At 31.0% G+C, this 21,854-nt stretch overlaps 1 protein-coding gene across 1 annotated transcript in view; it reads right to left on the minus strand.

Moving 5' to 3' along the window:
- Positions 1-9,824: 9,824 nt before the first annotated feature.
- grnd (grindelwald) overlaps positions 9,825-21,854 on the minus strand; it is a 132,957-nt gene continuing 120,927 nt past the window's right edge. Inside the window, exon 4 of the mRNA XM_072540641.1 lies at positions 9,825-15,495. Coding sequence (XP_072396742.1) covers positions 15,286-15,495 — 210 coding nt within the window. The 3' untranslated portion in view covers positions 9,825-15,285. The remainder of the gene's footprint in view (positions 15,496-21,854) is intronic.

A 21,854-nucleotide genomic window follows, 5' to 3' on the forward strand; every position in this document is an offset into this window, starting at 1 on the left:
CATTCATGTAATTTAAAAAAAAATTTAACTCTTTCCTTTTCCACATTTACAACAATTTCTTAATCACTTTCTCTACACATGGACTAATATAAAAATGTGCTTAGACCAGATTGACTTCAATATCTATGTTTCACTATTGTCCTTTTTAGATAAAGTTTATATATTGATATTACAACAAGTTTTACCTATTGCTTTAGTGACTTCAGTTGCAGAATAAAAGGTTACCAAAATATTTTTTATATTTTGTAATTATTGGGAAGACCAATATATTTAATACATTTAAATCACCTATTCAATAAATTATTTTTAGTAGCCCTTATAGTCAACAACTTGTAGTCATAAAAATAGGACCTTTATATTGCTCTAAAAATCTCTTTAAATGTTCCTAAAGTACAGTTTTAAAATACAATGATAATTTACATATATTTTTTTGATATCTACCTAATGCTGAAATTTAGAGTGCTAAACATAGCACAGTCTGACGATATTATTCTAATCTGAAATATCTTGGCGGCAACTAAAACTAAAACCATGTTCAAATATTTTCAAACATCATGTCAAAGAAAGAGTTTTGAAAAAATCTTTAGCAAAATCAAATTGACGCAATTATGAGGACATACGAGTAAAAGATTTTAGACAAATAATAACAAAAACAAAATAGTGGACGGAATAGGCTGGATGGTAATGGAGAGAATCTATTCCGAGTAGATTGTTCCCTTAACTATAAAATTTCAGCAGCAAGGCGTATATGTTAAATATCTAAATTAACAATATTTACATAATTCTAGTACAATACATTTTCTATTACTAATTATTATTTCTACTTAAATTACTGGAATGTATTGTATGGATATAAAACGACTTTGTGACAAATATTATTTACTACTTTTGGATTTTCGAATATTAAATTTATATATAAATAATATTACAAAAATAAAAATCTACTACAAACTATTACTATTTTAAAGAACTGAAATCCAAAAAAGAAAAGTATTTTGGAGTGTGCAAGCATTTATTTCATAGCTGAGCTTTTTCGGCTTACAAAGCCATCATCAGAGCTACGGTCAAGTTTCGAAAAGTATTTACGGAATGGGTTAGATACATATTTCAACCTGAGCTTTGCTACTGCTTTGATGCCAAATATTTAAGTAAGCGGCAAAAGGGGCATAAATTGTCAAACTTTTCGTGTATCAGTTGGTACCAATAGTCTGTCAGGCCATATAAAATTGTTTTATTGGCAAAACAGGTGCTATTTAAAATAAAAAAAAAAATTATAAATGAAAAGACTGATATGTTTGTGTACACGTTTATGCCAAATCAAAGAATTAAAAAGAAGCATTTTCGAAGTGCGTAAACATTTATTTACTAGCTGTGCGTTTTCGGCTTACAAAACCATCTTCAGAGCTATACGCCGTAAGTTATTAAAAGTATTACTGCTAGGAGAGATCTCATTTGATACAAAAACTACAGAAATTTTAGCTGATTCTGTTTGCTGCTTCAACTCTAACAAATAGTCGGGTTCTAATACCCTAATAATAACTAAATTTTTAATGTGTTTTTTGTGGAGTCCAGTATAGTCATTTTGTGTTTGTTCAATGAAACATTTTAACATAAATTCTGCTTAAAGAAAAATTTCTGCAATTTTTTATCAAATGAAAAATTCTTGTGAGGCAAAAAAAAATTCTGTAATTTTTCTTTAAGCAGAATTTATGTTAAAATGTTTCATTGAACAAACACAAAAAAGACTATACTGTACTCCACAAAAAACACATTAAAAATTTAGTTATTATTAGGGTATTAGAACCCGACCATTTGTTAGAGTTGAAGCAGCAAACAGAATCAGCTAAAATTTCTATAGTTTTTGTATCAAATGAGATCTCTCCTAGCAGTAATACTTTTAAAAACTTGACCATAGCTCTGAAGATGGCTTTGCAACCCGAAAGCGCTCAGCTAGAAATTAAGTGTTTATGCACTTCCAAAATACTTTTTAAAAGTCTATTATAAATTATGTGACAGTATAGTGAATAAATTTAATTTAGTCTAAAATGGAGTCTAGAGAGTTCTTAAATTTGATGTATCGTTTATCAACTGCTAGAAGAAAAGAATACATTTCACTGAGATGATTTAAATCTGTTTTTTGTTCATATTGTTTTCTGATTGTGCTGTAAAAGCCATCTCTAGCAACAGTCTTTTTTTGTAATTGGTTTTTCTTTCTAGAATTTTAACGTATTCGTAATCCATAGTGTCCTTTATTTACTATAGTGCTAATTAGCGACGGTGTGAGATACTTGATATATGGTAAAGTTTCAGTTGAGTAATCTGTTTGTTCATAGACATTCTAGGATCTCACCCCCAGACTGGTAAGAGTACTTAATTCCTTTCATAATTTTAAAAAAGCATACAAAACAGTGTATAAAACTAAAAATATATATACTAAACTAAAGGATATTACGCCCAAAGAGCAAATTGTCTATAACATCTAGTCTATAGTATCTCTTGTAAAGACTGCAATAAAGAATACATTGGCTAAGCAGAAAGGTACCTAGATAATCGTATCATAGCACACGAGTGACAGTAGACTACATCGTGACCGTTGCTCAATAGCACTACATGTAGTAAATGAAAAACACTGTATGGATTAAGAATTTGTTAAAATTCTAAAAAGAAAAACTAATTACAAACAAAGACTGTTCCCAAAGATGGCTTTCACAGCAAAATCAGAAAAATACATGAACAAAAAAACAAATTTAAATCATCTCAGTGAAATTTATTCTTTTCTTGGATTATTTTCTTCTCTTATTTCAGACTAAATTAGTCATTCACAATACTATCACATAATTTATAATAGACTTTTGTTGTTTCATAATATAAACATAAGAAAATGTTCAACAATCAATTGATTCTTTCACCTCATGTTCAAAGTTTATGTAGCGATAAATCCTTTCTTTAAAAAAAAAATTAAATTGTCACCTTGTGTTAAAACGAATTTAATAGTGCTCAAATAAACGACTCACTATGTGGGCTAAAACATCAAGGCAACACTTTAAATGCCAATAAAATGAACATGTAGTTAAGACTATGCATAGTCATTCAATAAAATGTTAATTCAACACAGAGAAAAATAGCCCATACTTTTTACAATAGCAATTATTTTTGTTTGTTTAAGTATCATTGTTCAATGTTTTATGAGTTTGTAATTTTTTAAAATGATGACTCGCATTGTAAGTATGATCAATGATCATATCAAAAGACTGTGATTTCTCATATAACTAAATTATTGTAGCATGCCCTGATAATGTTGGTCACCCATTCTTTCTATATTCTTTCAGCTGTTTTGCCAAAAAAATCATATGTATATATATATACATATATTTATAAAATAAACCCATGTTTATTTAAATAAAACAACAGAGTGTGTTAAACCTTCAGCACAATAAATAGTTTTGGGTTGTATGAAGTTAAGTATCACTGATATTGAGAAATTATATGACACAATTATTAAACAAATTATCTTGTGAAAGAAGTAGCATTGTTCTTAATTTATAAGTGTAATATTATACTCTTATTTAAAACACCCGAAATTGTTATATTTTATGTTACTAAAACCAAAAGTAATAAATAAAATTTCTAATAAAGATTTTTACTCATCTACTACTCTAAACTAACTTAAAAGTATGTATATATTACTATCCAACTTTCATAGCTGCACAAAAGGGCACATAAAAATATTAAAAATATGTATAAAGAATAAATATTAACACAATCTTTAACCAAATAAAAACAGTAAGTAGTTTGCCGAAAAATATTATGTAAAACTATCACTATAAGATAAATAATAATGATAAATGAGCACAAAAAAATGCTTGTATTTACAATACTTTTTGTTATTTATTAAAATTAAGTACTGAAATCTAAAGGTCAAATTCCACGAATCAAACATATACATAGATTTGATGTTTTCATTAAATTTATTTTTTATCTTACATTTCGGTTAGTGTTAGATCATTTTACTTGAACCTACTTAACGCCCCTTACTTATGACACGCAGCGCAGGTTCCCCACAACTCATTATTTTTACCAGCATTTTAAACAATTTCACAATATATTGTGAATAATTTTTAAGTGGGCAGTGTGGAGCACATATTATTATATAGTGTAAAAATTAATTTTTAGACATCAATCTACTACAGTTGGTCCGTGAAAATTTGCCTTAATCCTAAAATATAAGAAGTACAATTGCCGCAGTGCATAGTTAATATTACCAATAAATATAGTGGATTACCATTAATTAACATATATTATAAATACGATTTAAGTATTACTAATGTACAAATAGATCTATTTTATGTAATTTCATTGTAGCAACATGAGATTTATTGAGTTAATATAATATATACAGGTTAAAAATAATAGTTTATAATTAATATTATATATATATATATATATATATATATATATATATATATACATATATACAATATGTATACATATATACATATATATATATTATATATATGTATATATATATATATATATATATATATATATATATAAATGATTAATACATTTTAGTCTATGGTCTTACAGATTCCATAATTCATCATAAACAAAATTAGTTCTGTTCAAATTATAACTTTTCGTAAATAAATTTTAGAAATAACTAAAAATAAATTTTTTAAAATAACAAAAAGCGTGAGATATAGTCTCCCGATAGGTTTTTGTAGTGAACATTAAGCAAATATGTGAACCTTTTTATACGTGATAAAAAAATTTAGCTTGATTGCTGTATACATACAAAGACTATTTGAATTGATAGATAATTGATGGCACATATATACCTTGTCAATTTTTATACGTGATACAAAAATTTATCTGAATTGATATATATACATATATATATATATATATATATATATATATATATATATATATATATATATATATATATATATATATACAAGTATAGTGAATGTCCAGGTTTGAGCTTCATATGTATGTACAGGTAGGATATAGGAATTAAACACTTTGGTTCGCAGTCTTTGAGGTACGTTTTTATTTTTAAGTACGTATGAGAGTCTTCCAAATGCTGCCCATCCCATTTTCACATGTCTGTTTATTTAGGTAGTCTGATTTTCTTTGCTTTTTGGCCCAAATATTTTTATTCATCTAGTTGCTCTTTCTCTGCTCCTTGTATGTTCATTGTAGGTTTGTCATCTAGGTTTGACATTAGTTTAGTTTTGTTCAAATTCATTTTCAGTCCTTTTTTTTAGGGATTCTGTGTGTAGCTCCTCAATCATCGTATTCAGTGCATTCCACGTATTGGCTATCATCTGCATATCTAAGATGGTTCAAGTAGATGATCAGAAAAACTCAGAGAGCTATGGAAAGACAGATCCTGGGTATCTCAGTCAAAGACCATAAAACCAATAAAGACATTCATAATAGAACAAAAGTATAAGATGCTGTCAAACAGACAGCTAAACTGAAATGGAAATAGGCTGGACATAACGAACGTCTTAAAGGATGGTCAATAAAATAAAGAAATCGTGAATTGTCGGCCATATGAAAAAGTGGTTCACAAGCAAAATCTCAATGGAACTAAAATTAAGACTGGTCAAGTGTTATGTCTTCCCGGTCTTGTTCTATGGAGCAGAGGTATGGACCACAACGGAAGCCACCCTGAAGAAACTAGAATCCTTTGAGCTGTGGATATATCGCCGTATTCTTCGGATATCCTGGACAGACCACATCACTAACGTGGAAGTAATGCAGAGAATAGGCAAAAGCAAAGAAATAATCTTCACCGTAAAGAAACGGAAGCTTGAGTACTTCGGACATGTCATGAGGCATACTAAGTACCGGCTGCTACAGTTAATAGTCCAAGGAAGAATCGACAGTAGGAGGGGACCGGGAAGAATACGACACTCATGGATGCATAACCTGCGACAATGGTTCGGACTAACATCGACCGAACTGTTCAGAGGTGCCGTAAACAAAGTCAAAATAGCCTTGTTAATAGCCAACGTCCGAAACGGATAGGGCAAAGGAAGAAGAAGAAGAATGAAGCCAAAAGACCACGAGGAAGACTACAAATACACTGGAGCGACGATATTAAAAGAACTGCAGAACCAATGTGGAAACGTCTTACAAACAACAGAAATGAATGGCGAGAATTAGGAGAGGCCTATATTCGGCAATCCGAATAGAGAGAAAAGCTTAACACAGAAAAATACAAAGTCTATTTGAATTAGTAGATAATTAAGACAAGGTGGCATATATATTTATATATATATATATATATATATATATATATATATATATATACAATGCCCAATATTTACAATGGAACCAATGTAAAGAAAAAAGTATAAACAGAAGAATAAGAATGTTATAGGCGGCAATGTTTCAAACACTTTCACTTTGAAATTAAGAGTGAAGGTATTTAATGTATATACCCATTCCTAAATACGTAGTTTAGATGTAGAAATTTACTAAGAACGATCTAAGCCGATAAAAAAATCTCAAAGGCCCATGGAAAGAAAAACGCATATATAAGTTGCAAAACAAAAATTATACACAACTTCAAAACCGTTTTAACCCTTCGGCAAACGCGCTATCAATTCTGTATGCCGTCTTTTTCCTAATTTCAAGATTCCATAAAATAACATTAACACTACCCCCTGCTAAAATTGGGTACTTACTTAAGCAGGGAAAGAAAAATATTATTAAAAAAAATTGTTTTGTTAGGAATAAGATTTATTATGTTGTAGAATAACATATATTATGATTTGATTAACTATCTCAAGTTTTCGATTATTTAGAAATTTTATGTATCTTTTCAATTTAATTTATTATAATGATTATAATAATAACGATCTTAATGTGAATATGGAAGGAACAAAAACTATGGAAATTACAAGTATTTGGGCTAACTAGGCACTTAAGTTAATCAGATCTTAAATCCTTAATAAGAAATTGGATTTGGAATAGATCATATACACTTTTTAAGACAATTTATATTAACCGAAATCTAGATCTTACCCTACGATAAATTTTAAATATAGAATAACCTAAGTCACATTATGAAATTTTAAACGTTAACTATTAACCTTGTTAATTCCCATAATTAGACCAAGTTAAAAATGAAATACTCTTTAAATGTATGGATAGAGGCCGCAAACTTATAGAAATTATTAAAAACTGTAGCAAATAGTACGCAGGATGTATGGCCGTTAAGATACCTCTCAGAGTACCTGACAATAAAACTATCTCACTCAGGTACTCACAGGACACGAAAGCTTCGGTATCTACTTGCTCCTCCTCCTCCTAAGTGCCTTCTCTGTTGAGGTTGGCGATCAATATGGCAAATTTCTCTCTATTCTGGGCTTGATGAATTAATTCATTTCCTCTTGTGTGGGTCCAATCTCTGATGTTTCGTAGCCAAGATTTTTTCTTTCGTCCTATGCCCCTTTTACCTTCAATCTTGCCTTCTAATATTTCGTGTTTCTAATAATCTAATTTTGATAGTATTGACCGGATGAGGGCGTGTGTTCATCGCTCTCAGTACTTCTTCATTGGTAATTCTACTGGTCCAACTTATTCTTAGCATTTGGCGGTACATCCACATTTCAAATGAATTTAATTTGTTGAAGTCATACTGTTTTAATGTCCAGGTCTCACAGCCAAATAGTAATAGAGACCACACATAACACTTCAGTGTTCTCAATCTTATTGAGACTGATAGCTTGGGGTTACAGAGCATTTTACGCATATTCATGAAACCAGATCTTGCTATTTCAATGCGTCTTCTAATTTCTTTTGAGTGGTCTAGTTGACTATTTAGTTCTCTGCCCAGCTATATGAAGCTTTGGAAACTCTGAAGGGTGACACCATTTATTTGTATGTTAGGTGTAACTTGTTCACGGGGGTTTTTGATTATCTACTTGCAGAGGTCCAAAAAGGCTGAATCGGACAATTGTCTGTATTGTGGAGCATTGGACACTGTGTATCATACCTTTCTAAAGTGTGTCACATATGGAAGTGAAAGGAACGAGCTAGAAAGAGTAAGTGAGAGAGATGTTGGAGAAGATGGCGATAGATGAGGGATGGTGGAACAAAATCCACACCTACGTGAGAAAGGTGCTGTCAACAAAAAAGAAGGAAGAGCGATAGCTAGATGTAGTTCTAGTAGGTATCGAGAAGGCAGAACTAGACCCGCAGAGGTAAAAAGAAGACGAGGTTGACAACACAGGGCTAAAGGCAAGCACGAGTAAAGAAATGGCGGCAGACATGAGAAAGCAACAGGGTAAGTGGAATGCGATGAGTGCTGTTAGAGGTGCATACGACTAAAACAAAGAGCACACGAGACAGCTGATAGCAGCTCTGCCTTCCACTTGGTGAAAGGGTCGTGATGAGACTGCAATAATAACATTCGGAAGGTATGTATGCCTAGGAAGAAACCCGAGGAAGAAAATCTAGTTAGACAGGGGCAGACGTGACTGAGTGAGTGAGTGAGGGTGACTAAGAATCGAATGAAAAAAGGACATCGGGGAGAAGTTAAGTTCCAACAGACAGTTCCACCGCAAAACCCTAGTATAGGAGGGGTAAGGTTTAGCTGATCCCGGACAAATCGCAATTACCGAGCACAGAGTTACGAGGGCAGTGAGGTTTGACTTAAAGTCAAGATGGTCGACGTGATTCTAAAGAAGTTTTTCTGTTAGTTTAAGAACCTAGCACTGTCAGAAATATGTTTACCTCCGGTGTCTGTTTTCAGATTCCCCACCTAGTGAGGAACAAAACAGATGACAACAAAAGAAAAGATAAATGAGAAACGTGATTTTTTATTGATGACATATATTCTGGCTACGTGAAGTAAAATAATTGACAGAAGTAGACTTAAAAATAATTAGAAAAGCACAACATAGGGAAGTATTTGCACAAGCCAAAAACACACTGTAAGAAAATATTAAATATTTAAAAACACTGATGGAATTATGTCCTGATGATCTTAACTATTTTAGAAAACTGACAATTAGCTACTACGACTTATGCATGCAAAAACACTTTGGATACATATTTCATTGAAATTAGAAGTAATTTTGATTAAATTGTCTATAAAATAGAACGTAAAAATTGTGTTGTTTTCTTTTGACGGTCAAATTTTTTTTGCTTACTTAATTTTTTATTAATTTTTAGTAATATTGAGTGTTTTTTTTGGTTGCGTAGTTATTATATATTTATATAAATAATAAAATATATAAAGGAAAGATTTTTTTGGAGACATTCTATTAAATCGACCTCAACTATTTTTAACAAATATCCCAATATCGTCACTTAGGGAAAATAAGAAAAAAGACAACGCCTCGTATAGAATTACATGTTCCATAAAGACACCCTTCTGGCACGTATATAGCGCGCATATTGAATTTCAAGTTTCGACGCAAAACGTCTGGAATGCTCTGGAAACTAAATCTGTTTCTATCATGAAATCATTTTCTCTGAATGCCTTTTTGGTTTGCTATTTCCGAATTGCTCTATCTATTATATCAGATCACGACAATGCGTAGAAGTGAGAGTGCAAAGTGGAAATTGATTTGATCAGTCTCTGATTTCGTTTAAAATAAAATACTTCTAGATAAGTTATTCAGCAATTTTAATCTTTTGTCCTATAAGTTCTCATACTGTACCTTAGATTTATTTAGGGGAATGTGAAAAATTTGTTCAAAATTATTAGCATTATTTTTTAAAAATTAAAATAAGTTACTGTTGCTCCTATCTTTATTTTTCGATCTATTTTATATAAAACTACTATTTTAGAATGTACGTACTTTAAAACATTGTTACATTTTTTGAATTTATCTGTAATTTTTATTGTTTATTGTTTTACTTTTAACTTTTTAACAACTAAAACCATTATTCACAATCATTAGAACAGAAGTTAAGAAATATTGCACGAAACGTTTTCTATTAAAAGATTAAAATAATATTTACATTTTGTCTCTGTCCTTGGCCTATAACCTCAGATACAGTGATATTTTCATTTCACTTACTTTGAATATCTATCATTATTAGCCGTTTTGAGTCCACTGTTGAACGTAGACTTCCCACAAACAAATCCAGTCCATCCGATCTTGAGCACGCTAAATATAGTTGCACTGGATGCACTTGATATCGTCGGAAAACGTTGTTGAAGGTGTCCTCGATAACGATTAACAGCGTGCCTAGGTCCCCATCCTATAATTTTTTTGGTTCATCTTACATCTCTGGTTCTGGCAATATGTCCTGTTCAGTTTCATTTTAGCGTTGTAATTCTTTTAATTTTCTCCTATTTGATTTGAAACTCTGCATCTGTAGGATCTCTTCATTTCTCTCTGTGCCACTTGTATCTTATTGATTACTTTTCTGGTAAGATTTCTGTTCCATACGTCAGAACTGGTACATATTAATCAAAGACCTTCAGGTATTAGGAAATATCTGATCTAAAGACTTTCCTCAGTTTTCAGTAACCTGCTAATTTTGGTCCTATTCACCTTTTTACTTTGTTATGAGATTGTCTCTGCCTAATTTAATCTCGTAGTACAAATACTTATAGGTATACACTTGTTCAATTAGCGTGCCATTAGTTAAAATGTTTTTGGTCAGTACATGGTTGCTCATGTATTGTGTTTTGGAAAAGTTAATTTTAAGATCACCTCGTATACAAGTGCTCTAAAGTCCTAAAATTGTTTCTCATAGCACTTTGTAATAAAGAAGTGAATAGTTTAGGAGATATGATGTTTCCTTGCCTAACATTTTTCGGAACATGTATTGGTACAAGTGATTGGTATCAATGCAGATTGATTGATTTGTTTAAAGCAGCAAGTTTAAAAATAAAAACAGCCATTATGATTGCCAACCTCTGTAGAGAGACTACACTTTAAGAAATCAGCCCAACCAATATAAAAGCTAAAATAAATGAAAGCTATTTTAAGTAAATCTGCTACTTTGTTTACAACAGTAAAATATTGGATAGCAGAGTTCAAACGAAGTTTAAACGAATTGACAAGACCAGCAACGCAGTAGTAGATGGGGTGATGATGCCAGAAACGGAGAATAATATCCATAAAGTGGTACTAGATAATCGTCGACTGAAAGTGTGAGAACTAGTACGCTTAGTGGGTAATTCAAAAAGTGCAGTTCATCACATATTAACTAAAAATTTGGACATGAGAAAGCTGTATGCAAGATAGGTGCTACGTGTGCTCATGATTCGACAAAAACAGTGATGCGAAAATGTTTTAATTAAGTATTTACTAAAGTTTCACAGCAAAAAAAACATAATTTTTGCCCATTTCATAACCATGGTTGAAGCATTATATTTCATAACCATTACTTTACACCCGAGACAAAGGAACAGTTAAAATAATGGACTTAATAAGGAGAACTAGATCCACAGCAAGCGAAGTCATGCCGTCATGAATTAAGGTTTGAATTGCAACCTCATGCGCCAGATTTGCCAGATTTAGCAGCCTTAGATGTTTATATACGCAAATTAAAAAAATGACTGTTAACAAATATTTTTCAACCGTAAAGAAGTGATGTCGGCAGTTTATGGCTATTCTGAGAAGCAATGCATTTCTTATTAGGGTATTGAAATAATTAAACGAACATAACTGGAAATAGCGTATTCAACTGAGAAGAGATTATGTTAAAAATAAATACATTTTTTTTATTTTCGTGTTTTTTCGGTTGGGTTAAATAGTTCTGGGATTCTTATCTGCAATGTGAATGTTTTTAAAGGATAACCATTCAATTGTGAATGTGATTATAACAGACATGTGCATTTTAACACATTTAGTAAAATTAATTTTAAATATTTATTTATTAAATTTTCTTAAAAAAATTATTTCTGTTTTGTTTTGGATCAGATGAAAACATATTTACTAAGACCAACAAAAACTCGTAAATATATATACAAGCATCCTCTATATAGCGAATTGATTAAATCAGTCATCTATTTTTTACATAATCCTCTCTATCCATTGAAAACACCAACGTTTGCAAACATTGTATTTATAATGTAAATAGCAAAAAACGTATTTTGTAGTTTGTTTTTACCGTTTTTAAAAAATGTAAGCGAAAAGCAAACGCTTATATCCAACAATGTACGTTTTCAAATATTTATTTAACATCGAACACAATAATATGTATAATTAATCTATAAAAACAAACATAAAATCCGCCAAAAGATCAATTAGTAACATATTTGTTCTGGGTTATTTTTGGGCCAAACGTTAAAGTAAAATAATCACAGTTTAATAATATAGTTAGTTTTCTTCTACGGCATCGGTTTTTTATTTACGTTCTGTGTAATTGTAATGTTTAATTATGATTAGTATCGGGGCTTTTAACCACATAGAGATTTTCAGCCTATAATTCAACTGAACGGATGAAGATTCCACTATGCCCATTATTTCTCTTCATTAATTTCTATTTAATGCTTTTCTTTTCTAGTTGTAAACTTTTACATTACTATTGTGGTTTTAAATATTCCTTATTCAAAGTGATCGTTCTTATCTTTCCACTTCAAGGGCGTTCCTTCTGTCGTCCTATTTAATGATATTTTTGTTATTTTCCCATTCCTGTTCTTTTTATGTGCTCCCACCTCATCATCTATGCTTTTACTATCCCAGATATATTTGTATCTCCATATATCTAAATCTTCCAGTTTTTGGCTAGGTCGTCTAATCAATGTTTGTCTTTCACGTATCTGCAGCCATACGTTTCCTGGATATATATATATATATATATATATATATATATATATATATATATATATAATGAAGATTACTAGGTTCTCGAAAAGAACCGCGTTGGGAATTTAAAACTCGACGTTTAGGCATCCATTATCAAAACGGATGTTATGTTTCCGTTCGAGTTCGGGGACTAAATCTGCCTACTTCCTTCACTAGTGACGTATACTAGTCAAAACTACAAAAACCGGCAAATGGCACTGAGGACTCCATCTTATTAATTTCCATCAAATTAATACCCATACAAACCGGTATCTCAATGCCCAGTCACATCATCACCACGCATAACTCAATTCACTTACCAACACTCTTGTTTCCCGTTCCCTAAGACTTATTGACGACAATCACAGATCATCCGAAATCAATTCAATAAGGCAAACACTCTTACAAAACGGCTACCACAAAAACCCAAATCAATAGGAGCATTCAAAAACATCTAAACCCCATTCGATCCGAAAAAGAAACCTTGCCACCCGATCAACCTAAAATCTTTCTACCTATCCACCGAAGATGTCACCGACATAATCAGTACAAAATCAGACAAAATCAGACAAAATTAGACAAAACTTTTAACCCTCTAAACATCAAAACCATCTTTACTATTTACTCCAAGTTGTCCAATTCGTGAAAGACCAAATCTCAATAAAGACCATGGTGTGTACGAGATACCTCGTTTCAGTTGCCCACAAACATATATCGGACAGACAAACCGACGAATGCTCAATCGTTTTTACGAACATTCTATATCTGTAAAACATTTCGGTAATACTTCAGCGCTAGCCCAACGTCATATTCAGAGAGATTTGTGACCTCTAGTAGATTATGAAAAAGCGAAAACTATCGCTCCTATCCTTTTCGTAAAATCTAGAATTATCCGTAAAACAATCGAAATTGAAAATCGCATTTCGGTTTCCAGATGTAGCTCGACGATATTCAAATTAATTTACTTCGTACATAATGTAATTTTTAGTTGCTTTCCTTTGCTATTGTTACGATTTCATGTATTTAGTTTCTGCTTTGTCTGTACATGGCCCCTTTATATTTGCTATTTCTTTAACTTTCTTAAAGTTATAATAGCTTCTCTTCTGGTGGTGTTACTAGGTCGTCGAAAATCGACAGACGCTTATGTATGTGTTAGTATATTAGACTCAATCAATTATTTCAACATTTAAGATTTTCTTCAGTAGCAAGCTAACAACTCAACAGGTTCGTAACAGCATGCGACACCCATGCCTATCTTGTTTATCGCATGGATCCATTATCTATCTTCTGATGGGACAAGACTGGACCAGACACAAACAAACAAAGCAAACTAGAAGTAGATCAACACAACCTCAACCACCAGTAAATCATAGATTTTGACCATGTTATATACCGTACTTCCAAAAATAAAATTAATTACTTAAAAATAATTAAGAAAACTACGATACCGCTAAGTAAGGTCGATAACAGATTTTGTAAGCGAATATAAACAGTACAGCGATTGTTTAAGTATAAGTTGAAGCTAGACTTCGAATTCAACAAATCTCGATAGCAGATGGTAAGTTAAGTTAAAAGCCTCAAACATAGTTAGAGGGTATATCCAAAGGGTATTTAAGGTCAACCGACTCATTTATTGATATTTTACAATCTACAACTTTGTGAAAGTATAGCCATTTTGAAATATTTTACACATTTAGGTAATTATCACAATATTCTTATAACTAAAAACTGCTCTTTATATACTATACAACTATTACTACAAAATCTACTAAATTCGTTATTTTAGTAAACAGTCAATAGTACGAAATTTAAGTACAGTTATAATATTAAAGAGATTTGAAACCACATAATTGGACACTATAAAACGTTATGTAGTTTTATGTAAAAGAATTTTTCCGTAAAGCACCAGTATTCAGCCAATTTCCAGGTGTATTGATTGTGGAATATCTGCTGTATATATGCTGGAATATTGCTGGTCATTAAAAAATATGTACATTATTAGTAGAGCAAATGATGAGCTAAAAGGAAAGTAAAGGTAGATTTAAGTTTGAGCTAAACGTTAAAGCTTAAGCTTAAGATACATAAAATACAGGAATAAAAAAAAAACAGATAAAATAAAGGAATACTACAAAAATAATAATCGAAGATCATGATAGTTGTATGTATATGAATATTGACTAAGAAGATAAAGTTAGTTATCTAGCAAATCAAGTGGTAGGAAGGCACTACCACTTTAAAGCCTCATATTCGAATTGTAATACTGAAGACAACATTGATTCTTGCATACCATGTGCATTATTTTGCACAAAGCCTATAATTGTTTATCAAACATATATTTATTTCTAAAAATCTCTTGAGGTAAACATCAAATCTAGACTAGAAAAATACATAGTTGCCAATTGATGTAAATACCATAACTCAACCTGTTTGAATACTCTTAAAATCTCTTTTTCATCGTTTTCATTAGAGGAAAAAGTAATAAAACTAATAAAATAAATAAAAACAAACGCTTTTAACGTGACGACGGCGTCATGGCGTGATTGTCGTAAGCGTAGTCCAGTGCACAGTCTTCAGCTGGTCGTCTGCTGATGGAGGTGGACAAAGTGACCGGGCTATGGTCACTGTGTGATGCGTTGGAAGTAATGTCTAATCGTAGATCTCCTGATTTTTTAGAGGAAGAATCCGGAATATTGTTAGTTCTTGAAGGACTTTCTTGAGTATTCTGAAAAATAGTAATTCATTAGCTTTTTGTCATTATTAAAAAAATTTGTATTATGGATTTAGTATAGTGATGTTGTGTGTATAAGTAAAAACTCCAGAACGTGGGACAAAACCTCAACATACTTTGTCGAAAATTGGCAGCGTTTCTAACCGGAAACTGAGAACTGTTAATATTAATCCTTAGAATGATTTGCTAACCTCGGAAAAATTTCCAAAGTGTAATGTAAGATATGTGTATTATAATGGCTATACAGGGTATTCCGGAAAATAGTGCGTTCCTTAGAGATATGAGCTGAGTGCAGCATTTAAAACAAAAAAGTTTTTTAACATTTTTTTATAAAGTCAACCGTTTAAAAAGAAATACATTAATTTTAATAAATTTGATTAGTGTTCACAGAAAAGCAAATACAGCCGGCAACGTTGCGCTCCAAAAAGGTATGGGTAGAATGCACCATTTAAAAGAAAACTTTCCTTTAAATTCTTTTCTAAAGTCATCTATTGCATCAAAAAATAAAAATAAATTTCTTTTACTAAAACTTACATTTGGCAATCCGACAGTTTAATTTATTTTGATACAGAGAAGGTACATTATTTATTTATTTATTCGCGAGTATCACGATAGGTTAATTACGTACGGTGAAGCTCACTGTGACAGTAATAGGGCTGTTGGACTTTATGTTGAACGCTATCCCGAACGACGACATCCTAATGCCCGAAATTTTGTGAATGTGTTCCAAAGATTATTAGAGACGGGTTGTGTGGTACCTAAAATAACTAGCGGTAGAACACGAAGTGACCGTGGACTAAATGCACAAGATGTGATTTTGAATATAGTCAGTAATAATCCAAGAGTAAGTACCCGATCTGTGGCTATACTAAAACATTTTTTAATTGAAGGTGATTAATTGGCAACATCGCACTTCACGAAGCACTTATCGATAACTTGGCAACGAAATCATATTCCACTTATCAATTTTACAGAGGCGTACCAAAAAAACTTTAATTATTGATTTACACACATAAGTAATTGCGTAAAAATTAAATTTAAGACCGATATAATTATTAAATTGTCATCTGTTTTTTAACGGGTCTTAAACTTTAACTTATCTTATAGTTGTCTAACAAAATAAAATAAAATTTTATTGTTATTTTAGAGTACCTAATACAGTACTTCAAAAAACAGAAAACTTTGCAAAATACTTACTTTTTCATTAGACTAAATCTGAAATTTTAACATACGATTTTGTCGTTACACTTCATTCTCTATTTATAGAATTGCTGTCTGTTGTAAACGTTATATTTGTTTTTTTAGCTTGATTTGAATTGATTTAATTGTTTATTTAAACACATAAGAAATTACGTAAAAATTAAATCTAAGAGCGATATAATTATTAAATTATCATGTGTCTTTTGACAGGTATCTTATAGTTGTCTAACAAATTAAAGTAAAATTCAGTATCTAGTACAGAACTTAAAAAAACGGAAAACTTTGGAAAATACTTATTTTTTCATTACCCTAAACAATGCGAAATGTGAAGTTTTAACATAGGATCTCGTCATTTCACTTCATTTTCTATTTACAGAATTACTGTGTGCTGTAAACATTATAGTTGTTTTTTTAACTTGATTTGAAAGTTTCCTTGTGTTTATTTGTTTTATATTCCAAATAAATTAAAATGAAGTAAGCTAAACTATTATCATGTAAATACCTTGTTTATTTAAGTAAATTCTCAAAATATGAAATAAAGATGACACTAACTACTAAAGAGTTAATAGTTTTGTTAGATTGTGAAAATGCTGCTTCACTTAATGTGGTTTATTTATCGCCGGAATTAGATTAAGTTTCCGATTAGAAGACGTTAATGATAATTTATTATTTGTGAAAAATCAATAAAATCGGATATTCCAGGTATATATGAAATACAAGTGATTGACGATTCTGATTATGATATTCCTCTGAACCACAGATAAAACGCCCAAAGAAAAAACCAGGCAAAAATAGTAAATCCAAATTTGTCTCAAGTTGGATAATAACAGATACTCATGGAGGATACATGGAGGCAAGTCATATATTGAAGTTTTTTCACTCTTTTGATAAACAAACAGTTGAGAACATTCTACATTTTACAAATATTTATGCATCTCAGAATAACCGTCACGATTTTGAAATGAATCACATAGATTTAAAAAAAATTATTGGCATATGTATATTATCTGGTTTACACTCTGCTTCAAGTTGATATGTATTGGTCAAAGGATGAGGATAAAGAAGTGCACATTATAAGATAAAGCATGAGCTGACATAAATTTTTATTTATAATAGTAAAGAAACCGCTACATCATGTCAATTTTAGTATATGGACGTCAATATAAATTTGCTTTACCAGATCAAACCAGATTCGACAATATTGGCCACATTACAAAAAGAAACGATTGTGCAAGAATGTCGGATCTGCAAAAGTGATACTATTTATTTATGTAAAATGTGTAGAGTGCATCTACACCCCGAATGTTTTGATAATTTTCACATTAAAATTTAATGTACATTTAATATTCAACATGTTCCTTTATTAAAAAATGTACTGTTTTTCCTTGAAAATGAGAAAAAAATCTTTTTGTTTGTAAATTAGTCTTAACTTATGTGTTTTTAATCGAATCTAATAAATTTGTTGTCAAATTTCTTTTTGTTTATTGTATCGTCCGTTAATGGGTAAATACTATAAAAAGAATAAACTTATCTCAAATTTACTTAACTTACCACAAAACTATTTTAAAGTTAATATTAAAGTTTATTTACTAAATATATTCCCAAGAAATATACCACACTACTATAGTCTATTCACATAGATATGTAATTTGAAAGGAATAAACTAAAATATCATGTTTCTTTCATTCCCAATCTTTCTAAGAACGTAAATATATATAAACCAGCGAAATGTTGATAAGTTTACCAACTTTAAACTATTCAATGAACTTGCTAGTGAACCGCACCAATTTATATTGTTACGGGGGCAAATTTTATGGGACTAATCTTACTTTTTTAAATTTTTTACATAAGCAAATCATACACAATAAAAATGACGCCGGTAAGAATTTACTTTTGACATTTACCATGGTTGCCGTTAACTCTTAGTTCAATTGGTAGATTAATTGAAAATTGTCGGACTATAAAATGGTTGACATTTCAAAAAACATTGTTCACAAGACATTTACGGAACACCTATTACATCCTTACCATTACTAGTGAGTGCAAGAGTTACATCAAGACGATTTACATCGAAGATTAAGATTTTGTAGATGGCTTCAAAATAAAATCGCCAGAGAACCTGAATTTCCGTGAAAAGTGTTGTGTGCAGATGAAGCTTGTTTTACGAGATATGGTGTGTTAAAGTTTCACAATTCTCACGTGTGGAATGATGAAAACCCGTATGCTATAAGTAGGACAAATTTTCAAAAACAATGTAGTATAAATTTATGGGCTGGGATTATTGGTTACCATCTTATTCGACCGTACGAACTTCCTAGAAGATTGAATGGAGAAACCTATTTAAATTTTTTGCAACATATTCTACCAATACTTTTTGAAGAGGTTCCGTTACAAATACGCTCTGAAATGTGGTTTCTTCATGACGGGGCTCCAGCACATTTAACGATACATATTAAAAATTTCCTCGACACACGTTAATTATTAAATATTTAATAAAAACAAATATGCTTTTTCTCTATCACTGTTATCAGTATCAATACATATTATGCCTAACGATCGATCATTCACGATAGCTGATATACAGTAATTAACGAAGAATAACAAGGAACGCAGCGTTGCTGGCTGTATTTGCTTTTCTGTAAACAATAATCAAATGAATTAAAATTAATAAAAATTAATCATTTTTTTTAAAAACGCATGACTTTATAAAAAAATGGTATAAGACTTTTTTGTTTTAAATGCTGCAATCAGCACATATCGCTAAGGAACGCACTATTTTCTGGGACACCCTGTATATATATTTAAATAGTAATATAGTATATAGTACATATATATATATATATATATATAGTAATGAAGTATATAGTAATATAGAATATAGTATATATAGTATCGCGTTATGTAATTCGTTTGAATACTTCTGTCCAAATATTTCTCTTCTGTTCTTGCCGTTACTCTTCAAAGAACGAGTAACCAATTATACCCTTTATTTAATTTTGATCCAACCATTGTGCTGAATATATTAATATATTATTTTTAATCTATTACCTGCTACGTTGCCTTCAGCTATCATTCGTTTCATGCCTTCTCTTTTGCTAATTCTTTCTCTTCCTCTTCCTCTTGATAAGTAATTCTGCTTGTTCATTGGCGGATTAATACCTTTATATAAGGTTGTCATTCCATCTTTTGCGCGGTCGTCCGATACTTCTTTTGTCGAATGGTGATCTCTTGCTATTTTGACGACAGTGTCTTCTCCATTATGTAGTTATTCCCCTATTCCACATTTCTATTTTATGTCCATTCATTTATACACTGTACGTTACATTGTCTTCTAATATCTTCACTTCTTTTTCGATCTCTCAGCGTATTTCCTGTAATTCGTCTTAGTACTCTTATCTCTGCCGTTTCCAGTAGCCTTTGCATTTTGGCTGCGTCGGATCTTGTTTCTGAGGCATATGTCATTATTGGTCTTACACTGACTTTACAAATTCTTGTCTTCATCTCAGTATTAATATGTCTATTTTACCATATAGTGTTATTAAGGCATACTGCCAGTCCTTTTTTTAGTTATATGTGCAAAATATCTTAGTATATTTTGGCTGAGAGTTGTGGTGAATCTAGTATTTATGTTAAGTTCTGCTTATGTTGAATTATTTGTACAATATGCGGTACATGGTTCATGGAATATTCTACGGTAGACCCACATTTTAAATGTCATCATAGGTGCGATAGGAAATACTAATACGCGAACAATGCATTATTTTGTGTCACCGTTCTTCCATATTTATGTATCTTTGACTGTTGCCAGTCTAGCCATTGTCAGGCGTCGACGGATCTCCCCTTCGTATCGTCCACTGTTAGTGATAACGGAGCCTAAGAAATTACATTGTCTGGCGATTTGTAACCTGCCACGTTTCTAATCTGTTTGGTTGTTTTTATTTCTATCGATGATTATTACTATGGTTTTTTGTATATTTATTTTCAAAACATATTCCGTACTCACTGTTTCCAATTTATTTATAATTTGGTCTAGTTCTGCTGAAAATATCAATATATCGTATCATTAGCATATCGTAGGTTTTTGATTTTTGCTCCTCCTATTTTTGTCCCATATTGCCAAATGTGTTTGCTTTATATGAATGAAGTATAATACAGATCCCTGCCAAATTCCAGATTTCAATTTGAAGTTTTTTGAATACACCGTGTAACTCTTACATTAACGGTACTATTTACATACAGTTCTTGTGATAAATATATTAGATGTTCTGGCGTACCCATTTCCTTAAGTATATGCTACATTTTATTTTAGTTAACATTATGAAAGGGGTTGGAGTAGTCAATTAAGCATAAATATGTTTCTATCTTAAACTCTTGGGGTTTTTATGAGACTTAGCATTGTTCTTGGGAATTTATGGTAAGAGAATTGATTTTAGTTTTTTATTGATGATGGTGAGGATTAGTTTGCTCGCATGGGATAATTAGGTCTTGGTGGTTTATTTTTATAATTTATTCTCTCTGGATTATTGTCTGGGTCATCGTTAGAAAATAATATTTTGCAATAATATTTGCATACCTCTGGATACTTTTTGGATTTATTATGGTATTTCTACTATTTATCTTTAATGATCTGTGTCTGCGGTTTGAATGCTCTCGCTAGATATGTGACTTTTGAGGAAAGTGGTCTAGATTATTGGCGGTCATCATGTTGTTCTAGTTGTGAACATATGTTTTGAATATTATTATTTGTGTTCCTTTTATACAAGTGTTTTATAGTTGTATTTAAGATACCTATCTATATTTCTTTTTGTATTGAATTTGATGTACCGCTTTTAAGTTTTTACCTTTCTTCTATGAGATTGGGAGACTCTTCAGTCATCCAATGTTTTTTCCATCTATTTTTTCTTTGAGGTTTACGTATTTTATAACTCTAGTGATTTACTTCGATTAGTGTTCTGACATTTTGTCAGGATCTCCGGTAATCACTGATTGATCAGCTTTTGTTATGCTTCTCTAAAATTTTATGGGTGTTTTAAAACCAATTTTTGTCTTCTACGTGTGTAGCTTAATGCGGAATTTTGCTTGTAACATTTTGTGATAGGCACTACAGTATGTAGCAAGTTTTGTCTTTACATTGATAACTGAGCTCTTCCATC

The sequence above is a fragment of the Diabrotica undecimpunctata genome, chromosome 8 (genome assembly GCF_040954645.1).
Source record: "Diabrotica undecimpunctata isolate CICGRU chromosome 8, icDiaUnde3, whole genome shotgun sequence".
Taxonomy (NCBI): Eukaryota; Metazoa; Arthropoda; class Insecta; order Coleoptera; family Chrysomelidae; genus Diabrotica; species Diabrotica undecimpunctata.